Genomic DNA, 15,892 nt, shown 5'->3' on the forward strand with positions numbered 1-15,892 from the left:
ACCATTCAAATTTTAAAGTTTTTTTAATTCTTCATTATAGAGTTTATCAGCTGGGTGCAGAATAGTGGCCCGTAAAGCGGCCTCAATTTAGAACTGTCAAAGCGGAACCAATTTACTGTTTGAAAAATGATACCAAGAAGTGGCAAGTATTGTATTTAATCGATCTATGATTTATTTTGTCAGGAATAAAAAAGTCGAAGGCGTCGAGCTTTTGAGGTATTCGAAGTCAACACAGTTTATGAAGAGGGTTGGAATCGAGATTGGCATAATTTGTCACTAACATTTAAAAAAGCGCTATGTCTCACGCAAAACCTATGTTTATGACGTTTTTTGAAATGTTAGCGATGAATTATCAATAACTATGAATGGCACCAGCTAAATAATATTGAATAAACTTACTCCGATATTATCACTGCGCTTCAATGCTACAAAATCACGGAACTCCCATTCGGTTGCTCTTCAGATTCATAAAATTCCACCCACTTCTGACGCGATTGTTCGTCTCGTGGAAAACAAAGAAGGACTCTTTTGGCCGCCCATCGCTTAGTATACGAACAAAAAAAGCACAAACACTTAAATTTTCAGCGAAAACTTTAAAATCAACAGATCCAAAATGTTTCAAAACAAGTCACTTCAGCAGCAAAAAATATGTCACGCTTGAGCTTGAACATAGCCTTCTATTTTGTTTATGTTTACAGCTGTAGCGCAGTTGTATTAGTGAGGAACAGTGGGGATCATTCGGAAATCACGTTACGCATTCTGTCTTGATTTGCAATATTATTATTAGGAAATACGAAAAAAACTAACTAAATCCACCTATGTGGTTGGTGTCTTCCTCGCTCCTTACTAAAAGATTCTCATACATTTTTACAATTTAAGACTAGTTAGAAACGTCTTTCGATTACCTAAACATCGATAGGCCGGTTGAGAGATCCGGACAGAGTTTACATACCAATAAGTGAGATCATGCTTCAAAAAAGGACATAAGTATCACTGAAGTGTTCATAACCTGGGTGCTGAATAGTGGTTTGCAAAACGGCCTCAATTTTGAACTGTCAAAGTGGAACCAATTTACTGTTCGCCAATAGAAGAGAGTATTGTTATCGATCATTAAAAATTGTTTTTTTGTTGCATGAATGAAAAATGTGTGGATTTTGAGAACCTGGAGTTGAAGTCAAGAAATCTTAAGAAAGTTGAAGGCGAGATCGTATTTTTTTTTTATAATCACGAATGGATGTTTTTTATGGAGTCCATGCGGTTGTATCTATCCAGAAACTGTCTTTGTTGTTCGATTCCGTTTGAAAACCTGGTTTAGTGAAAATCTTCTCTGCTTGTTGGATCAGCTTTGTTAGAATTAGCGATTTTCGCTGGACCAGAAAGATCTGTAGGATTCCAAAATCAGCCAGGGAATTTATCTGCGACATCGCAGAATGACACTCTCGCCGCAGTTCTTCGTCACCCGTAAAAAAGAACAATCTCTTCTAACCGATCGAAACGCGACAGTTTTCCAGCAAAAAATGTCAAAAAACTAGACAAAATAAAACACATACTACTGATTATAAAATAGCTAATTTACCAGTAAGAAAAAAGTCATGCCTGTGCTTGAACAGCCTCCTACTTTGTAGATGTAAACAAAGTGAGATCATTCGAAAATCACGTTACGCATTCTCTCTATTCATCACCCAGGTCATAACTTGAGACGGATTGCCAGATCATTAATTGTTTGGACTCAAAGACCTATTTACCTATCCAACGATATATAACATGGTGATGTTTGGTACGATTTCGGGGTATTTATCTAACATCCGGATATATGTGAAAACACATTTTTATACATAACTTTTGAACAAGTTATCGAAACTTAAATTTTGATGAAACTTTATGGAATCCAAACTGAGTCAAATGCAACCAGTTTGGTCTAAATCGGTTCAGCTAGTGCTGAGAAAACTGAGTGATAATTTTGGTAACACACAGACACACAGACAGACAGAAATGTGTTCAGTTTTCGATTCTGAGTCGATAGGTATACATGAAGGTGGGTCTACGTTCAAACCTTTCCGATAATCGAAACTTCGAAAAATCGAGTCTGCACTGTATTATATAGAACGAATAAAATTAACAGCACATTTATAAGCCATCTGGGTCAAATAGATCCTAACACCTTTGGAAGGTTAATTTGGCCGAAATTAAATCATCCACATGCATTATAGGTCAAAAGTTGGCATTTTTAAGTGGTCATGACTTGAGATAGGGTTACCAGATTTTCAAAAAATATTACTATTTGGAAGGTCTCTCCAATATCTATCCTACGATTAGTCTTATGATGAACCTAGAATTTTTTTCAAATGACTGGGATGCGGCTTCCAAAAATCAGTTTTAATAATTTTAAATTTATCAAAAAAGCATTGGAACATGATTCATCAATATCCTTAATACGACAACCATTGCAACTCGGTACCATAAATCGCAGTTACATTACTGATCGGTGCCAATGTCCGCGGTTCGTTACACTCTTCGAAATTACTGCGCTATTCATAGACAAGTGCGCTGTCTCCACTATCTCAACCTCGCACAGTCATACCAACCACGTTTCCAAACTTGCTGCTGATCCGTGGTTCTGTTCCGCCGGGGCCACATGGAGAACACTCCGAACCAACTTGAAGATTTCCCAAAAATAGCCCTCCCGGGCGGCACTTCGAGCACCAAAAAACTACTGGCCTGAAGCCCGGTTGATTCTGGACTCGCTCTTTCTCTTGGTGTTTGGTGTTCAATGAACATTCCTCCGGTGCAAACGGCGTCGATTTTCGTCGCAAGGTCAAAAACCTGTGCGGTTGCTTGCCTTCCCTGGCGTACAGATCGCCGGTCGGTCGGTTGCCGGCCGGTGGGACACCGCGATGCAAGTTCTGCTCATCAGGACCACTAATTAGGAGCCAACTGAGTGCTGCGTTGAGAGCACTATTTTTAGTGCACGAGAAGTACACCAGCGGGAGTGGTGTGGTGATGGAGTACGTTTTTTTTGGAAATAGGAGCTAAACTTGGCAGTTTAGTAAGTTGCTTAGTTCCATGTAGGTACTTGGAACATCTCTCGAGCTATCCCTTAGAATTTTGACGTAACATATGTCTGAAAAATAAATGTTGATTGTTCTCAGAGCTGTAATCATTACTTAATTTCTTTAAAAAACAAGTCAAGTTTATAATAATTGAAAATCACAAATAAAGCTAAGGGTTATTGGCAGACACCGAAGTATTCTAAGGAAAAGTCGTTGCCATCGAAGAAAGTCACCTTAAACCACAGGATGGACGTATGACTAAGTGTGTTAAGTTTATAGTCGAATGTGGTAGGGAAATAAGCATTTTATGGGTTCATTACCTGATGATGGTACAGAAGTTGTCGCCTTTAAATATATACGCGAGAGGTCTCTTCTCTTCTGGTGCGTTGAAGAAAAATGGCAAACGGAAAACACTAGACAGCTACGTGAGCGTAGATTTCAGAGTATGGAGGGCTAATTGATGAGTGCGACAAGCAGATGTATGAACCACATGAGATACTTAAAATTGTTCAGAAACTTTCCTACAGGTCCCACGATACTTCCCTACTGCAATTACCAAATTGGCTCGTATTCGGGGTAATTCATAACAAATGATAAATCTCCGTAAGTAGAGTTAGAAATATAAAGAAATTTTATTTTTTTTTTTGTTTTGTTTTGTAAATAATGACACTCAATAAATTAAAATTAGACGGGAAATACCATTATACGATTTTTTTCAGCACACGACGTATTCATCAAACTTTTGCTAAAAAATCTGAATCTTGTAACTCGTTTCGTTCTCGTCTTTTTTTTTCGTTTCTCTTTGATGTTCCATTTCTCCTTTTTGATAGTGACGTTAAAAAAAGTATTTTTTTTTGCCTTTCTTACTAAAGAAAGGTATAGGTTTTTTCATCTTCGTAAATATTACGATTCAGCAGGAACTTTCATCGTAAAAATCGTCAATCGTCCATCTCCAATAGGCCGTCCCAAAAAAAATGAAAAGTTGTCAAATCTTCGGTGCTCACCCCTAGAATGATAGATTAGGATGTCAGGAACAATGTTTTCATACAACAAAAAAATCCCAAAAATGGTTTACAACTCGCGCGCGGAGCTTGAATGAAAAAAGTGCATTTTTCGAGTATTTTTCAGCAATGCGCGTAACAATAGTACTAAAGTCATTCAAATTTGGTCGCCTTGGGCTTCAAGTTATAGTTTAATGTCCCCTGAACAAATTCCTGTACAGACATAGTCCATAAAAGCTTGTGTTTGGGCATGGCAGGGCGTTTTAGAGAGAAAAAATTGTATTTTTTAACTAAAAAATTTCTAAAATCACTCCCCAAAACGAGCTAAAAAATTTTGCTTCCAAAACTAATGCATTAAGCTTATAGGAAATTTTACGGAGATCATTTTTCTTTTTTTAACATTCAATTTATGTCCACTCAAAGCCGAGATATTTGCATTTTAGTGAACAAAAAGTGACGAATTTTCAAAATTCTTGGTATATAAGCGTTATTAGCATAAAACATTGGTTACTATGATTACAAACGAAAAGGCATATATTTTAGATATATTTATTTTGTTCGCTCAAAAACGGTATTTGTTAATAACACTTCATGAAAAAACATGAGATTTTCTCACAATGTGACGTAAACGACATATTTATAAGTACTGCTCTGTGCTCTTCTCGATATGAACAAATAAAGCTCTAATGGGTAACTTTTTTTTGAAAAAATATGTTTTTATAAATGAATTTGTTTCATTCGAATGTACATACATAAACAAAATCACGTTCACAGCTAGGAGATATAAACATTAATTATATTAATTTTGATTTATGATTATTTGTCGTTTACGTCACATTGTGAAAAAATCTCATGTTTTTTTCATGAAATATTATTAACAAATTCCGTTTTTGAGCGAACAAAATAAATATATCTAAAATATATGCCTTTTCGTTTGTAATCATAGTAGCCAATGTTTTATGCTAAAAACGCTTATATACCAAGAATTTTGAAAATTCGTCACTTTTTGTTCGCTAAAATGCAAATATCTCGGCTTTGCGTGGACATAAATTGAATGTTAAAAAAGTCAAATGAACTCCGTAAAATTTCCTATAAGCTTAATGCATTAGTTTTGGCTGCAAATTTTTTTAGCTCGTTTTGGAGAGTTTTTTAGCTAAAAAATACATTTTTTTTTCTCCCTAAAACGCCCTGCCATGCCCAAACACAAGCTTACTCGAAAAATGCACTTTTTTCATTCAAGCTCCGCGCGCGAGTTGTAAATCATTTTTGGGATTTTTTTGTTGTATGAAGATTTGACAACTTTTCATTTTTTTTGGGACGGCCTACTGCAGGGCTAGCTTCCCTGCAACATGCGGCATACGCAGTTCACTTGTACCTCGGTGTTTCTTTGCGCCTGCTTTGTTCAGTACGATGATACGATGAACCAAAATACCAACACACAAAAGGGCTCGTACCGAAGCTAGAAAACCAATACCGCGGTGTGCGTTGTCACTGGCGCATGGGAAGCTTGCTATGCTCGCGTTTGTCATAAACGCTTGTTTGATTAAGAATATGTACGATTAAAAATATTCTTTTGGTGAAAATGCCGTTTTTTATTTCTTTTGTAAAACATATCATTTATAATACTTTGCTTTCATCATAAGACTTTCTTTTGTGCTGACGTTATAAATAAACTAAGTCGATGTTATGAATTGAAAGAAGTTCTACCATTGTTATATTCTTTAGTAAGAAAGGCTCTATCTCACCCCAGGTGGAATTAAATCGTTTTTTTTGCAATTCCGTCGTGAAACTATTGACTTTTCCTGTCATTCTTGAGCGACGAAGAAGCCTACTTTTCTGTACCAAAACTTCAAGCAAAACAATGTAAATGGGCCAATGTCGAAGTGTAAACAAAGAGTCTATCCTGCTCACGTCAGTTGATGTTTACATTGGGAACGAGCAGGATAGACTCTTTGTGTACACTTCGGCTTCGGCTAGAGGGTGACGAGCGGGAATTCCCGGGAAATTGACCATTTTTGGACCTTTCGATTCCCGGGAAATTCGGTCGAGACTCCCGGGAAATTTAAACTTATAAATACCGAAGAAAAATTATGTGAACTAATCAGAAAAAAACATCTAAAAAAATCCAAATTGTTTAGAACATTGAATGTCCAATGTTTCTCTAATCTTATTCAGAAAGTGTAAATTTTAACTTGTCAAAAATTCCAATAACTATAATTTAGAGAAGCCAAAAAAGGTGGACCCAAAAATTTACATTAAAAATTATTTAGCAGTTACATCCCATGTATGAAATCAAATGTTTTATTTTCAAATATTATTTTTTCTAATTATTTGTAAAAGGGAAAAGCTTTTTCAAGTTAAGTACAATTTCCATATCTTCTCTTGAGCATAGCAATCTAGTTTTTTGTGAACATTTGGGTTTTCCTGATAACTGTATTACTCTTCTCATTGAAAAGTTCCGGCGACAAAATTGGGCGAAAAGTTCACCGCCCGGAGATCGCGAGTTGGCGCGAGCGAATGAACACCGCGAAAAAAGATTCAGGGGTGCATTGGGGTTAAATGATTATTTCGTCATTCATTTAATTAGAAAATAATTGTTTTTTCGTAAATATCGCTACTTTGAAGCGATGTAATTCATTTTTACAGTAAATTAGGCGTTGTTACAACAAATTTGACCATTTAAACGCACCAGAATGGCAAAATTTTATTACAACAATGTTTGCCAATTTGACCGTTTTACCCCCAAATCCCCTTGTAGAACAAAAGAAAAGTTCATCCGCGGTCTGTCAGCAGCGCGCTGTTTTGTTTGCTAGATCAACATTTGGAAATGTCGAATGTTGATGGAAATCGCTCAAAAAATGGAAATTAACCGATTTCAAATGTTTTGGCCGCGAATGAAAGGTAAGCGTGGCTAATTTTTGATTCCGATCTGTAAAACTAGTTCTGGCGAGGGTTTTGGGCATTGCGGCAATCGATTTTACCGGCGGGTTGCTTCCAGTTGCATTTGATTTGAGGAGAAGGTTTTTCAATCCACCAGGGTCTATTTCGGGGGCAACAGGTTCGGTAATCCGGAACTTCCGGTAAATTTCATATTAAATCCTCAAAGTGCGCTCTTTTTGGAGGGCGCAAACCGAGGAAGAGCGCAATTCTGGGGAGCGTTATTTCGGGGTTTGAGCGCAAATCGGGGGAGCGCTATTGCGGGGTTTTGGTGGGTGGGACGGGATTTTCTTTTTTAATGTACTTTAAACGAAACATTTATATAAGGGTTTATCCACAAAACACTGATAAGGGGCCATCCTCAAATCTGGGTATCCAAGAACTCCCGGAAGTCATGGCCTTGATCTAAAGGGGGTGAAAAAACCATCGGTATAGCTTCAGTGATCCACAGTGGATACTCTTCGCCATGTTGAATTGTTATGGGTTCTCCAGGAACTCCCGAGAGTTATGACCTGATGATCTACCTGATCACCGGGGGTTTACATGGGTGTATTACAATCGATATAACTTAAGGTAACTTTAGTAGACAACGATATTTACTCTGCAGCTTGTTGGAATGTTTTGGGTTATCCAGAAATTCAGGAAGTCATGGCATGGGTGTCTGCTTAAACCAGGCCATTACTTAAGAGTGTTCATTGAATCGTGATTCATTAAAGTTATCTGAAACCACCGTTGATTATGTAGATATCCAGGCAATTACTTCCGGGAGTTCCTGGGTGACCCTTAACAATCCAATATACCCTGGAGTATCCATCGTGGTTAACTTAAGCTACTTGAAGCTATACCGATGATTAATATACCCATATGATCAGGGAGATCATCAGGTCATAACTCCCGGGAGTTCCTGGAGGACCCATAACAATCCAACATGGCGAAGAATATCCATCGCGGCTCACTTAAGCTACCTGAAGCTATATCGATGGTTAATTCACCTATATAAACCGTCGTTGATCTGGTAGATATCCAGGTCATGATTTCAAGGATTTCTTAGAAGATGTATAACAATCCAACGTACCCCAGAGTATCCATCGTGATTCAGTGAAGCTACCTGAAGCTACACCGATGGTTAATTCACCCATATAGACAACCGTTGCGCAGGTAGATATCCAGGCCATGACTTCCGAGAGTTCCTGGGAAACCCATAACAATCCAACATGGTGCAAAGTGTTCATCATGGTCCACTAAAGTTTCTTGAAACGATACCGATGGTTGATATACCCATATAGATCCCCGTTGATCAGGTAGATCATCAGGTCATCACTTCCGGGAATTCTTGGATGATCGATAACAATCTAACGTACCTCAGAGTATCCATCGTGGTTAACTGAAGCTACCTGAAGCTACACCGATGGTTAATTCACCCATATAGACCTCCGTTGATCATGATCTCAGACGGTACCGGAAAATAAACCCCGTAATGGAGGACAATAGGGTCCTAAAGACCTATGTCAATTGTTATGAGCAACGGTAAAAAACAGATTAAAACTCATTCATGATCACTTCTTTCATTAAAATGATAAAAATAGAACAGGGCAACATTTTTTTGATGGATAAACTACGGTCCGCTTAGAACAAGCTGTCAAGTAGGACCTTTTTGTCAAGAAGGGTTGCGATGTTATTTTTTTCAAATTGATTTAAAAATCGATTTTAAATCCTTCTTGGTCGTACAAAATGTCATTGGGATTGGATACCCAGATTTGAGGATGGCCCCTTATCAGTGTTTTGTGGATGACCCCTTATATAAATGTTTCGTTTAAAGTACATTAAAAAAGAAAATCCCGTCCCACCCGCTCAAACCCCGCAATAGCGCTCCCCCGATTTGCGCTCGAACCCCGAAATAACGCTCCCTAGAATTGCGCTCTTCCTCGGTTTGCGCCCCCCAAAAAGAGTGCACTTTAGGGATTTGTTGTACTCAGTTCAAGACTCAGTTACATTTAAAAAACGGTTTTGAAAGATTGTTTTTTTTATGCTCAACCCTGCAAATATGAAATTTACCGGAAGTTCCGGATTACCGAACCTGTTGCCCCAGAAAAAGCCCCTGGTGGATAGAAAAACCTTCTCCTCAAATCAAATGCAACTGGAAGCAACCCGCCGGTAAAATCGATTGCCGCAGTGCCCAGAACCCTCGCCAGAACTAGTTTTACAGATCGGAATCAAAAATCTGGAGCAACATTTGAAAGGGGCGGTACGACATTGCTCTTACGGCCTTTCGTCCCATTTAAACGCGTGTATTGAAAGGCCGTAAGAGCAATGTCGTACCGCCCCTTTCAAATGTTGCTCCAGAGATTAGCCACGCTTACCTTTCATTTGCAGTCAAAACATTTGAAATCGGTTAATTTTCATTTTTTGAGCGATTTCCTTCAACGTTCGACATTTCCAAATGTTGATCTAGCAAACAAAACAGCGCGCTGCTGACAGACCGCGGATGAACTTTTCTTTTGTTCTACAAGGGGATTTGGGGGTAAAACGGTCAAATTGGCAAACATTGTTGTTTTAATATTTTGCCATTCTAGTGCGCTTGTAAGGTCAAATTTGATGTAACAATGCCTAATTTACTGTAAAAATTAATTACATCGCATCAAATTAGCGATATTTACGAAAAAATAATTATTTTCTAATTAAACCGAATGACAAAATAATCATTTAACCCCAATGCACCCCTGAATCTTTTTTCGCGGTGTTCATTCGCTCGCGCCAACTCGCGATCTCCGGGCGGTGAACTTTTCGCCCAATTTTGTCGCTGGAACTTTTCAATGAGAAGATTAATATATATTTTTTCAATGAATATTTAATGTTGAACTAAAAAAATTAAAAAAAAAAAAACAATTTAATATGTTGTTTTGAGTCGTTGTTTATCATATTGCAAAATTCCCGATAGTGGGAAATTATATATTAGTTATTTTCTTACAAAAATCTAATAACAAGATTGTGAACCTTTTGAAAAATCACTCAGTGCGAATTAAGATTAGTAAATATTTTAAACTAAAATTTTGAGTCTTAAAAAACTCAAGAAACGATTTTATTTTTGCAGATTCAGTAAAAAAATAATCAAAAGTTTTATATAGTTCCTCGAGTTCCTCAAAACAATGAGGCTGTTTAAATTAACGTTTCATAGAATAAGTATGAATTAACAGTAACTAAATTCATTTAAAAGAAACAAATTTATTACTAATCATTTTAAATTTTTGACACTGTTGGCGTAGTAAAAAAAACTCCCGGGTCCCGGGAATTCCCGGGAAATTGCCAAGTTCAACTCTCGATTCCCGGGAAATTGAAAATCTCGAGAATCGTAACCCTCTAGCTTCGACCCTATTGCAATGTTTGGCTAGACTTACTGAATGGAATTGACACTTTTCAAAATAAATGCTGTAAAGTTCTTCTTTTCAGCACTAAAATGGATGCTGAGAAGTTGTACTTTTCAGCACTTGTTTCGAAAAGTAATACTTTTCAACATTTTTGTTATTTAAACGGTTGATTGACAAAACCCATGAACATTTGAATTGGGTAATTCTCTACCAACTCACACGAAATCGGGAAAAGTTGCCCCGACCCCTCTTCGATTTGCGTGAAACTTTGTCCTAAGGGGTAACTTTTGTCCCTGATCACGAATCCGAGGTCCGTTTTTGATATCTCGTGACGGAGGGCGGTACGACCCTTCCATTTTGAACATGCGAAAAAGAGGTGTTTTTCAATAATTTGCAGCCTGAAACGGTGATGAGATAGAAATTTGGTGTCAAAGGACTTTTATGTAAAATTAGACGCCCGATTTGATGGCGTACTCAGAATTCCGAAAAACGTATTTTCATCGAAAAAACACTAAAAAGTTTTAAAATTCTCCCATTTTCCGTTACTCGACTGTAAAATTTTTGGAACATGTCATTTTATGGGAAATTTAATGTACTTTCGAATCTACATTGTCCCAGAAGGGTCATTTTTCATTTAGAACAAAATTTTTCATTTTAAAATTTCGTGTTTTTTCTAACTTTGCAGGGTTATTTTTTAGAGTGTAACAATGTTCTACAAAGTTGTAGAGCAGACAATTACAAAAATTTTGATATATATACATAAGGGGTTTGCTCATAAAAATCACAAGTTATCGCGATTTTACGAAAAAAAGTTTTGAAAAAGTTACTTTTTGCGTTTCTCTTTGTTTCGTCGTCCGTGTCTGTCGCGGGTGACCATGAACGGCCATGATCGATGACGACCAACTTTTTCAAAACTTTTTTTTCAGAAAATCGCGATAACTCGTGATGTTTATAAGCAAATCCCTTATGTCTATATATCAAAATTTTTGTAATTGTCTGCTCTACAATTTTGTAGAACATTGTTACACTCTAAAAAATAACCCTGCAAAGTTAGAAAAAACACGAAATTTTAAAATGAAAAATTTTGTTCTAAATGAAAAAATGACCCTTCTGGGACAATGTAGATTCGAAAAGTACATTAAATTTCCCATAAAATGACATGTTCAAAAATTTTACAGTTGAGTAACGGAAAATGGGAGAATTTTAAAACTTTTATAGTGTTTTTTCGATGAAAATACGTTTTTCGGAATTTTGAGTACGCCATCAAATCGGGCGTCTAATTTTACATAAAAGTCTCTTTGACACCAAATTTCTATCTCATCACCGTTTCAGGCTGCAAATTATTGAAAACACCTCTTTTTCGCATGTTCAAAATCGAAGGGTCGTACCGCCCCTCCGTCACGAGATATCAAAAAACGGACCTCGGATTCGTGATCAGGGACAAAAGTTACCCCTTAGGACAAAGTTTCACGCAAATCGAAGAGGGGTCGGGGCAACTGCTGTGTGAGTTGGCGGAGAATTACCCAATTACAATTCCACTCAAAGGGTGTTTTCGGAATTGCAAAAAAAGTTGTAAGGAACTCTTTGCACCTTGTAACTTGTTGCATAAACTACCATTTTCAGTTTATTTGTTTGATCACCATATCTTAAAAACATGAAATAACAAAAGTGTAATAATGCAAAAACACAACATTAATTATCCATTCACTGAATCCAAAAATCACAGCCAATGCCAAAGTCGCGAGCTGAACAGCAAAATAAAATTAAAAAATACGATCACAGCTGTCAGGCCCAAGCCGGTTGGGCAGTAAATTTCGAACCAAAATTGTTTACTCTCATTGCCGGAAAATTAACACATTATTATGACGCGTCGCGAATCCTTTGTAGGCACAGCACACTCGTCGTCGCGGTTCAGCAGCTGTCGCGATCAAGTAAAGGGTTAAATAGTTTGTATTTACTTTGGGTTGTCTTTATTGCTCCATGCAGTTCAGTCATAATTGAGTTGGTCGTAAAATGTATCTTTATATTAGAGTTGAATGACAACTGGATTTTTTACCCTTTGCAAACTATTTATTTTTTTTTTTTTTCATTTTAATAAGACGGTAATTTTTGAAGTTTAATAGAATGATTTCAATTGAATGCTTATTTAAAATTTCCAACATCTCATCTACCTAATTTCATGATGAAATAAGGTTACCTCCAGTACAATAAAAAAAACCAAACCATAAATGTGGCGTTAGTCACCGACTATACAACTGGTCCCCCAAGAACCGTCCCGGCAGATTGGTCCTCCTGAGCTCATGGTGGCCGATATGATTTATGCTTGACAGTTTATCCGAGAGGGGATGCTAAATCTCGACTCTCTTTTGGTTTGAAATTATGGTTGTGGCGTATGCCACTAGGGTGATAGTTGTATTTTCTTAGTAATTTTTTTTTCTAGTTTTTTTTTTAATATTTTGATTGATTTCCCTATGTCAAAAGAAGCCATTTTGCATCAATAATTTTATAAACAAGTTTCTATACCATTTTGCGGGCTGGTCATACAAAATGGGCTTGTGAATTATTCAAATATCTGAATGTTAAGTAGGGATTTTCTAAACGACTTGAAGTTTTTGGCAGAGTTGAAGGTTATGAGTTGTAGACTTTTCATCAAAAATCCCAAGGTCACATAAAACGTCGAACCTTCTAATCCTAATTTTTCAAAAATTTCAAGAGTTCTTAGTTCCTCTTCCAATGCTTTTTAATAATCAAAAATTGGTTCGAGAATAGATTTTTTGCAATTTTTTAGATTGAAGCCATTGAAACGGTGAAAATGAAAAATCTGTATTTAAAATAAAAAAAATGTACGATGTAACTCAACACCCTAACACTAAACCACACACCCAGTTCGAAGAACTTTCCCATTTTATAGCAATGATAATTTCCACTAATGATGCCGATGGGGAGAAAATTAGAGGACATGTTCTTGGAAAATGCGCGAAAATCCCACCCCGTCACAAACGGGTGTACATGATCCGACACGGGATGACGGGCGGGGCAATTGAGCCGACTAAAGGTCAATTTGGTTTGCGCGGTGCTCTTTCAGGTAGAGCGACGATCCTGGCCGTTTCGTGCCGCCTGAGGGACGCATTAGTTCAGGGTGACGGCCCTGGCGACGATCGTCTTTGAATTCGGGTTTTGAGCTGCGAAAGAGAACATGATCATGACGTTGAACATAAAACCACCACACACCGCGTATGAACATTAAGGAGTTGATGATGTTAACGAGATGACGTCTCGGATGACGAGCGCAATGTGAAGGTTATTTATGGCCTGGACCAGGGCCGTTGGGTGCAGCAGCTAAGGAGACGTGTTCGGAGTGACACATGATGGAGGACTTGGCTGCAGTGCCACACGGAGCGGTTATTCTAGGGCAGGGTTTGTTTTGGGACCGTGAAGGTTTTCAGGTGCCTTGAGCTGGATTCGCCAAGCTAAGGTCATCGCTGGGATGAGGTGATAGACGATCAGAAATTCAGTTTTCACTTCATTAGGTTGTGTTACATACTGCCTTCAATAATTTAGAAAAGTCTCTTTCCAAATTTTTAAGATGTCAAATTTTCCATTAAACCGACCAAAAACCAAACAACCAAAAAATCCACTCAGTTGTCATTCGATATCACGTTCCCGTTCACGTCACATCAAACCCGGTGACCCCGTGCTGATTGGTTAATCGATCCCTTAATGGGGGCTACTAAAACAATGTTTATTTTGCTGTAGCGCCACGGATTTAAACAATTTCTGTCCTGCTGGCAAACGAAAACATCGGTCGAAGATTAAACCTCGTTTTGGTTGCTTTTTTTGCGATGGGCGATGTTTGTTCACTTGTGCAACGAAAATGCACATCTCTGCGGTGGAAAACCGATCACCGTGTGCATGGAAAGTTTTCTCTTGCACCATGCGTGCAGCAGTTGGTGAGTTTTGTTTGTTTGCTTGTTTACGAAATCCGATTGGATGCATTTTTTCCAATCGAACGAGCGCGTGTGGCTTCGGTGCAGTTCACTGCAGTGGTTCTGATATTGAAATTAAATCACGGTGTACTTTTCTGAGTACATTAAGATAAAATCTTCGTCTGATATTTGGCACCGTGAAAGAAGGACTCTTTCCTGACTTTTTGGGGGGTATACCGAAATATTTAGTGTTTTTGAAGATTTTTTTCAATTTTCTGAGATATTTCATTCCAAAAGTCACTGACAATCATATTGATATCACTAAAATTTCTTATAAATATGCCTTGGGAGACTCTAACTAACTATATTTCACCAATATTTGACTCTCAATAAAATGTTTTGGAAACAATTTTACCAAATTTCTACCTTTTTCAAAATTTCTCAAAAACCCCTAGCTGGAAACCCCAATACGACCGGAAATTAATCTTTTTGCCTTCCTCACCTTACTGAGGAAAGGCTATAAAATCACTCGAAAAATGAACTAGTGAATTTCGTAGACCCACCCTCACGTATACCTATCGACTCAAAATCATGTTCTGAGCAAATGACTGTTTGGATTAGTGTAGTCAAAAAAATTGTCACTCGATTATCTTCGGACAGGATGAACGGATTTTGACCGTATTAGTCTCATAAGATCCGTCTTGGGGTCCCAATCAAAATCAAACCATCCACATTGACGACCCCCGGGTCTTTTGTGGTCTCTATTGCAAGTTTCTGCTCGAACCTAGGAGTCCGAAGGCTTGAATGAGGAGAGCACCCAAACCTCTTTCTACTCCAAGGAACCTTCCACCCCAGTGTTTGAACTGACGACCTTTGGATTGCGAGTCCAACCGCCGCCAGCGATTCCACCGGAGTAGGCTTGGTTTGGTGTGTTGTTTGTACTTATGGCATGGAGACGACTCCTACACCTGGAATGACTTAACGGCCTAACAACCAAGGCCGGGACCGACATTTTACTTCCTCATCCGATGGAAGGTTGGAGCAGATGGGAATCGAACCCAGAATCATCCGCTTACAAAGCGGACAGCGTAACCATTCGGCCACGCACTGCCACTGGGGGTCTTGGGGTCCCATAGGTCTCTATTTAAAAGTTTAGTTAAGTACTTCAAAAGTTATGCTAAAATAACGATTTTGGCGCATGTCCGGAAGTTTGTAAAAAGGGTGGTTTTTGCAAGAAACCTATCATATCTAATCTAATCTAATCTAATCGAACACAAGCGCAGCCAGTCCGAAGAAAGCATCCTGGAAGAACTTGGGGTTAGATTACGCCCCAAGTTCTTTCTTGTCAATATTAATTATTGCAATACACTTGAGTAACCCCGAAGATGTATTGCATAAATTAAAGCGGCCAGGCCTACTGCGTTGCATTAACCGCAGAGACAGATTCTGTGAACGGAGCACATTTTACAGAATCAACAGGGGAGGAAGGATGCGTGGACATACCGTACCAAACGCTCCTGTTTACAGTTTCATATGTGTTTTGTATAATGTGTTAAGTGTAAAATATAGTGTGGATACATAATAAATTAAATATAATAATGCAATATAATGAT

General features: G+C 37.9%; 1 protein-coding gene across 1 annotated transcript in view; it reads left to right on the plus strand.

Annotated features, from left to right (window-relative positions):
- Window positions 1-14,287: 14,287 nt before the first annotated feature.
- LOC119769224 overlaps window positions 14,288-15,892 on the plus strand; it is a gene marked incomplete at its 3' end in the record, with an annotated part of 71,108 nt that continues 69,503 nt past the window's right edge. Inside the window, exon 1 of the mRNA XM_038261149.1 lies at window positions 14,288-14,303. Within this exon, the coding sequence (XP_038117077.1) occupies window positions 14,288-14,303 (16 nt within the window). The remainder of the gene's footprint in view (window positions 14,304-15,892) is intronic.

This window comes from Culex quinquefasciatus, chromosome 3, assembly GCF_015732765.1.
Source record: "Culex quinquefasciatus strain JHB chromosome 3, VPISU_Cqui_1.0_pri_paternal, whole genome shotgun sequence".
Lineage (NCBI taxonomy): Eukaryota > Metazoa > Arthropoda > Insecta > Diptera > Culicidae > Culex > Culex quinquefasciatus.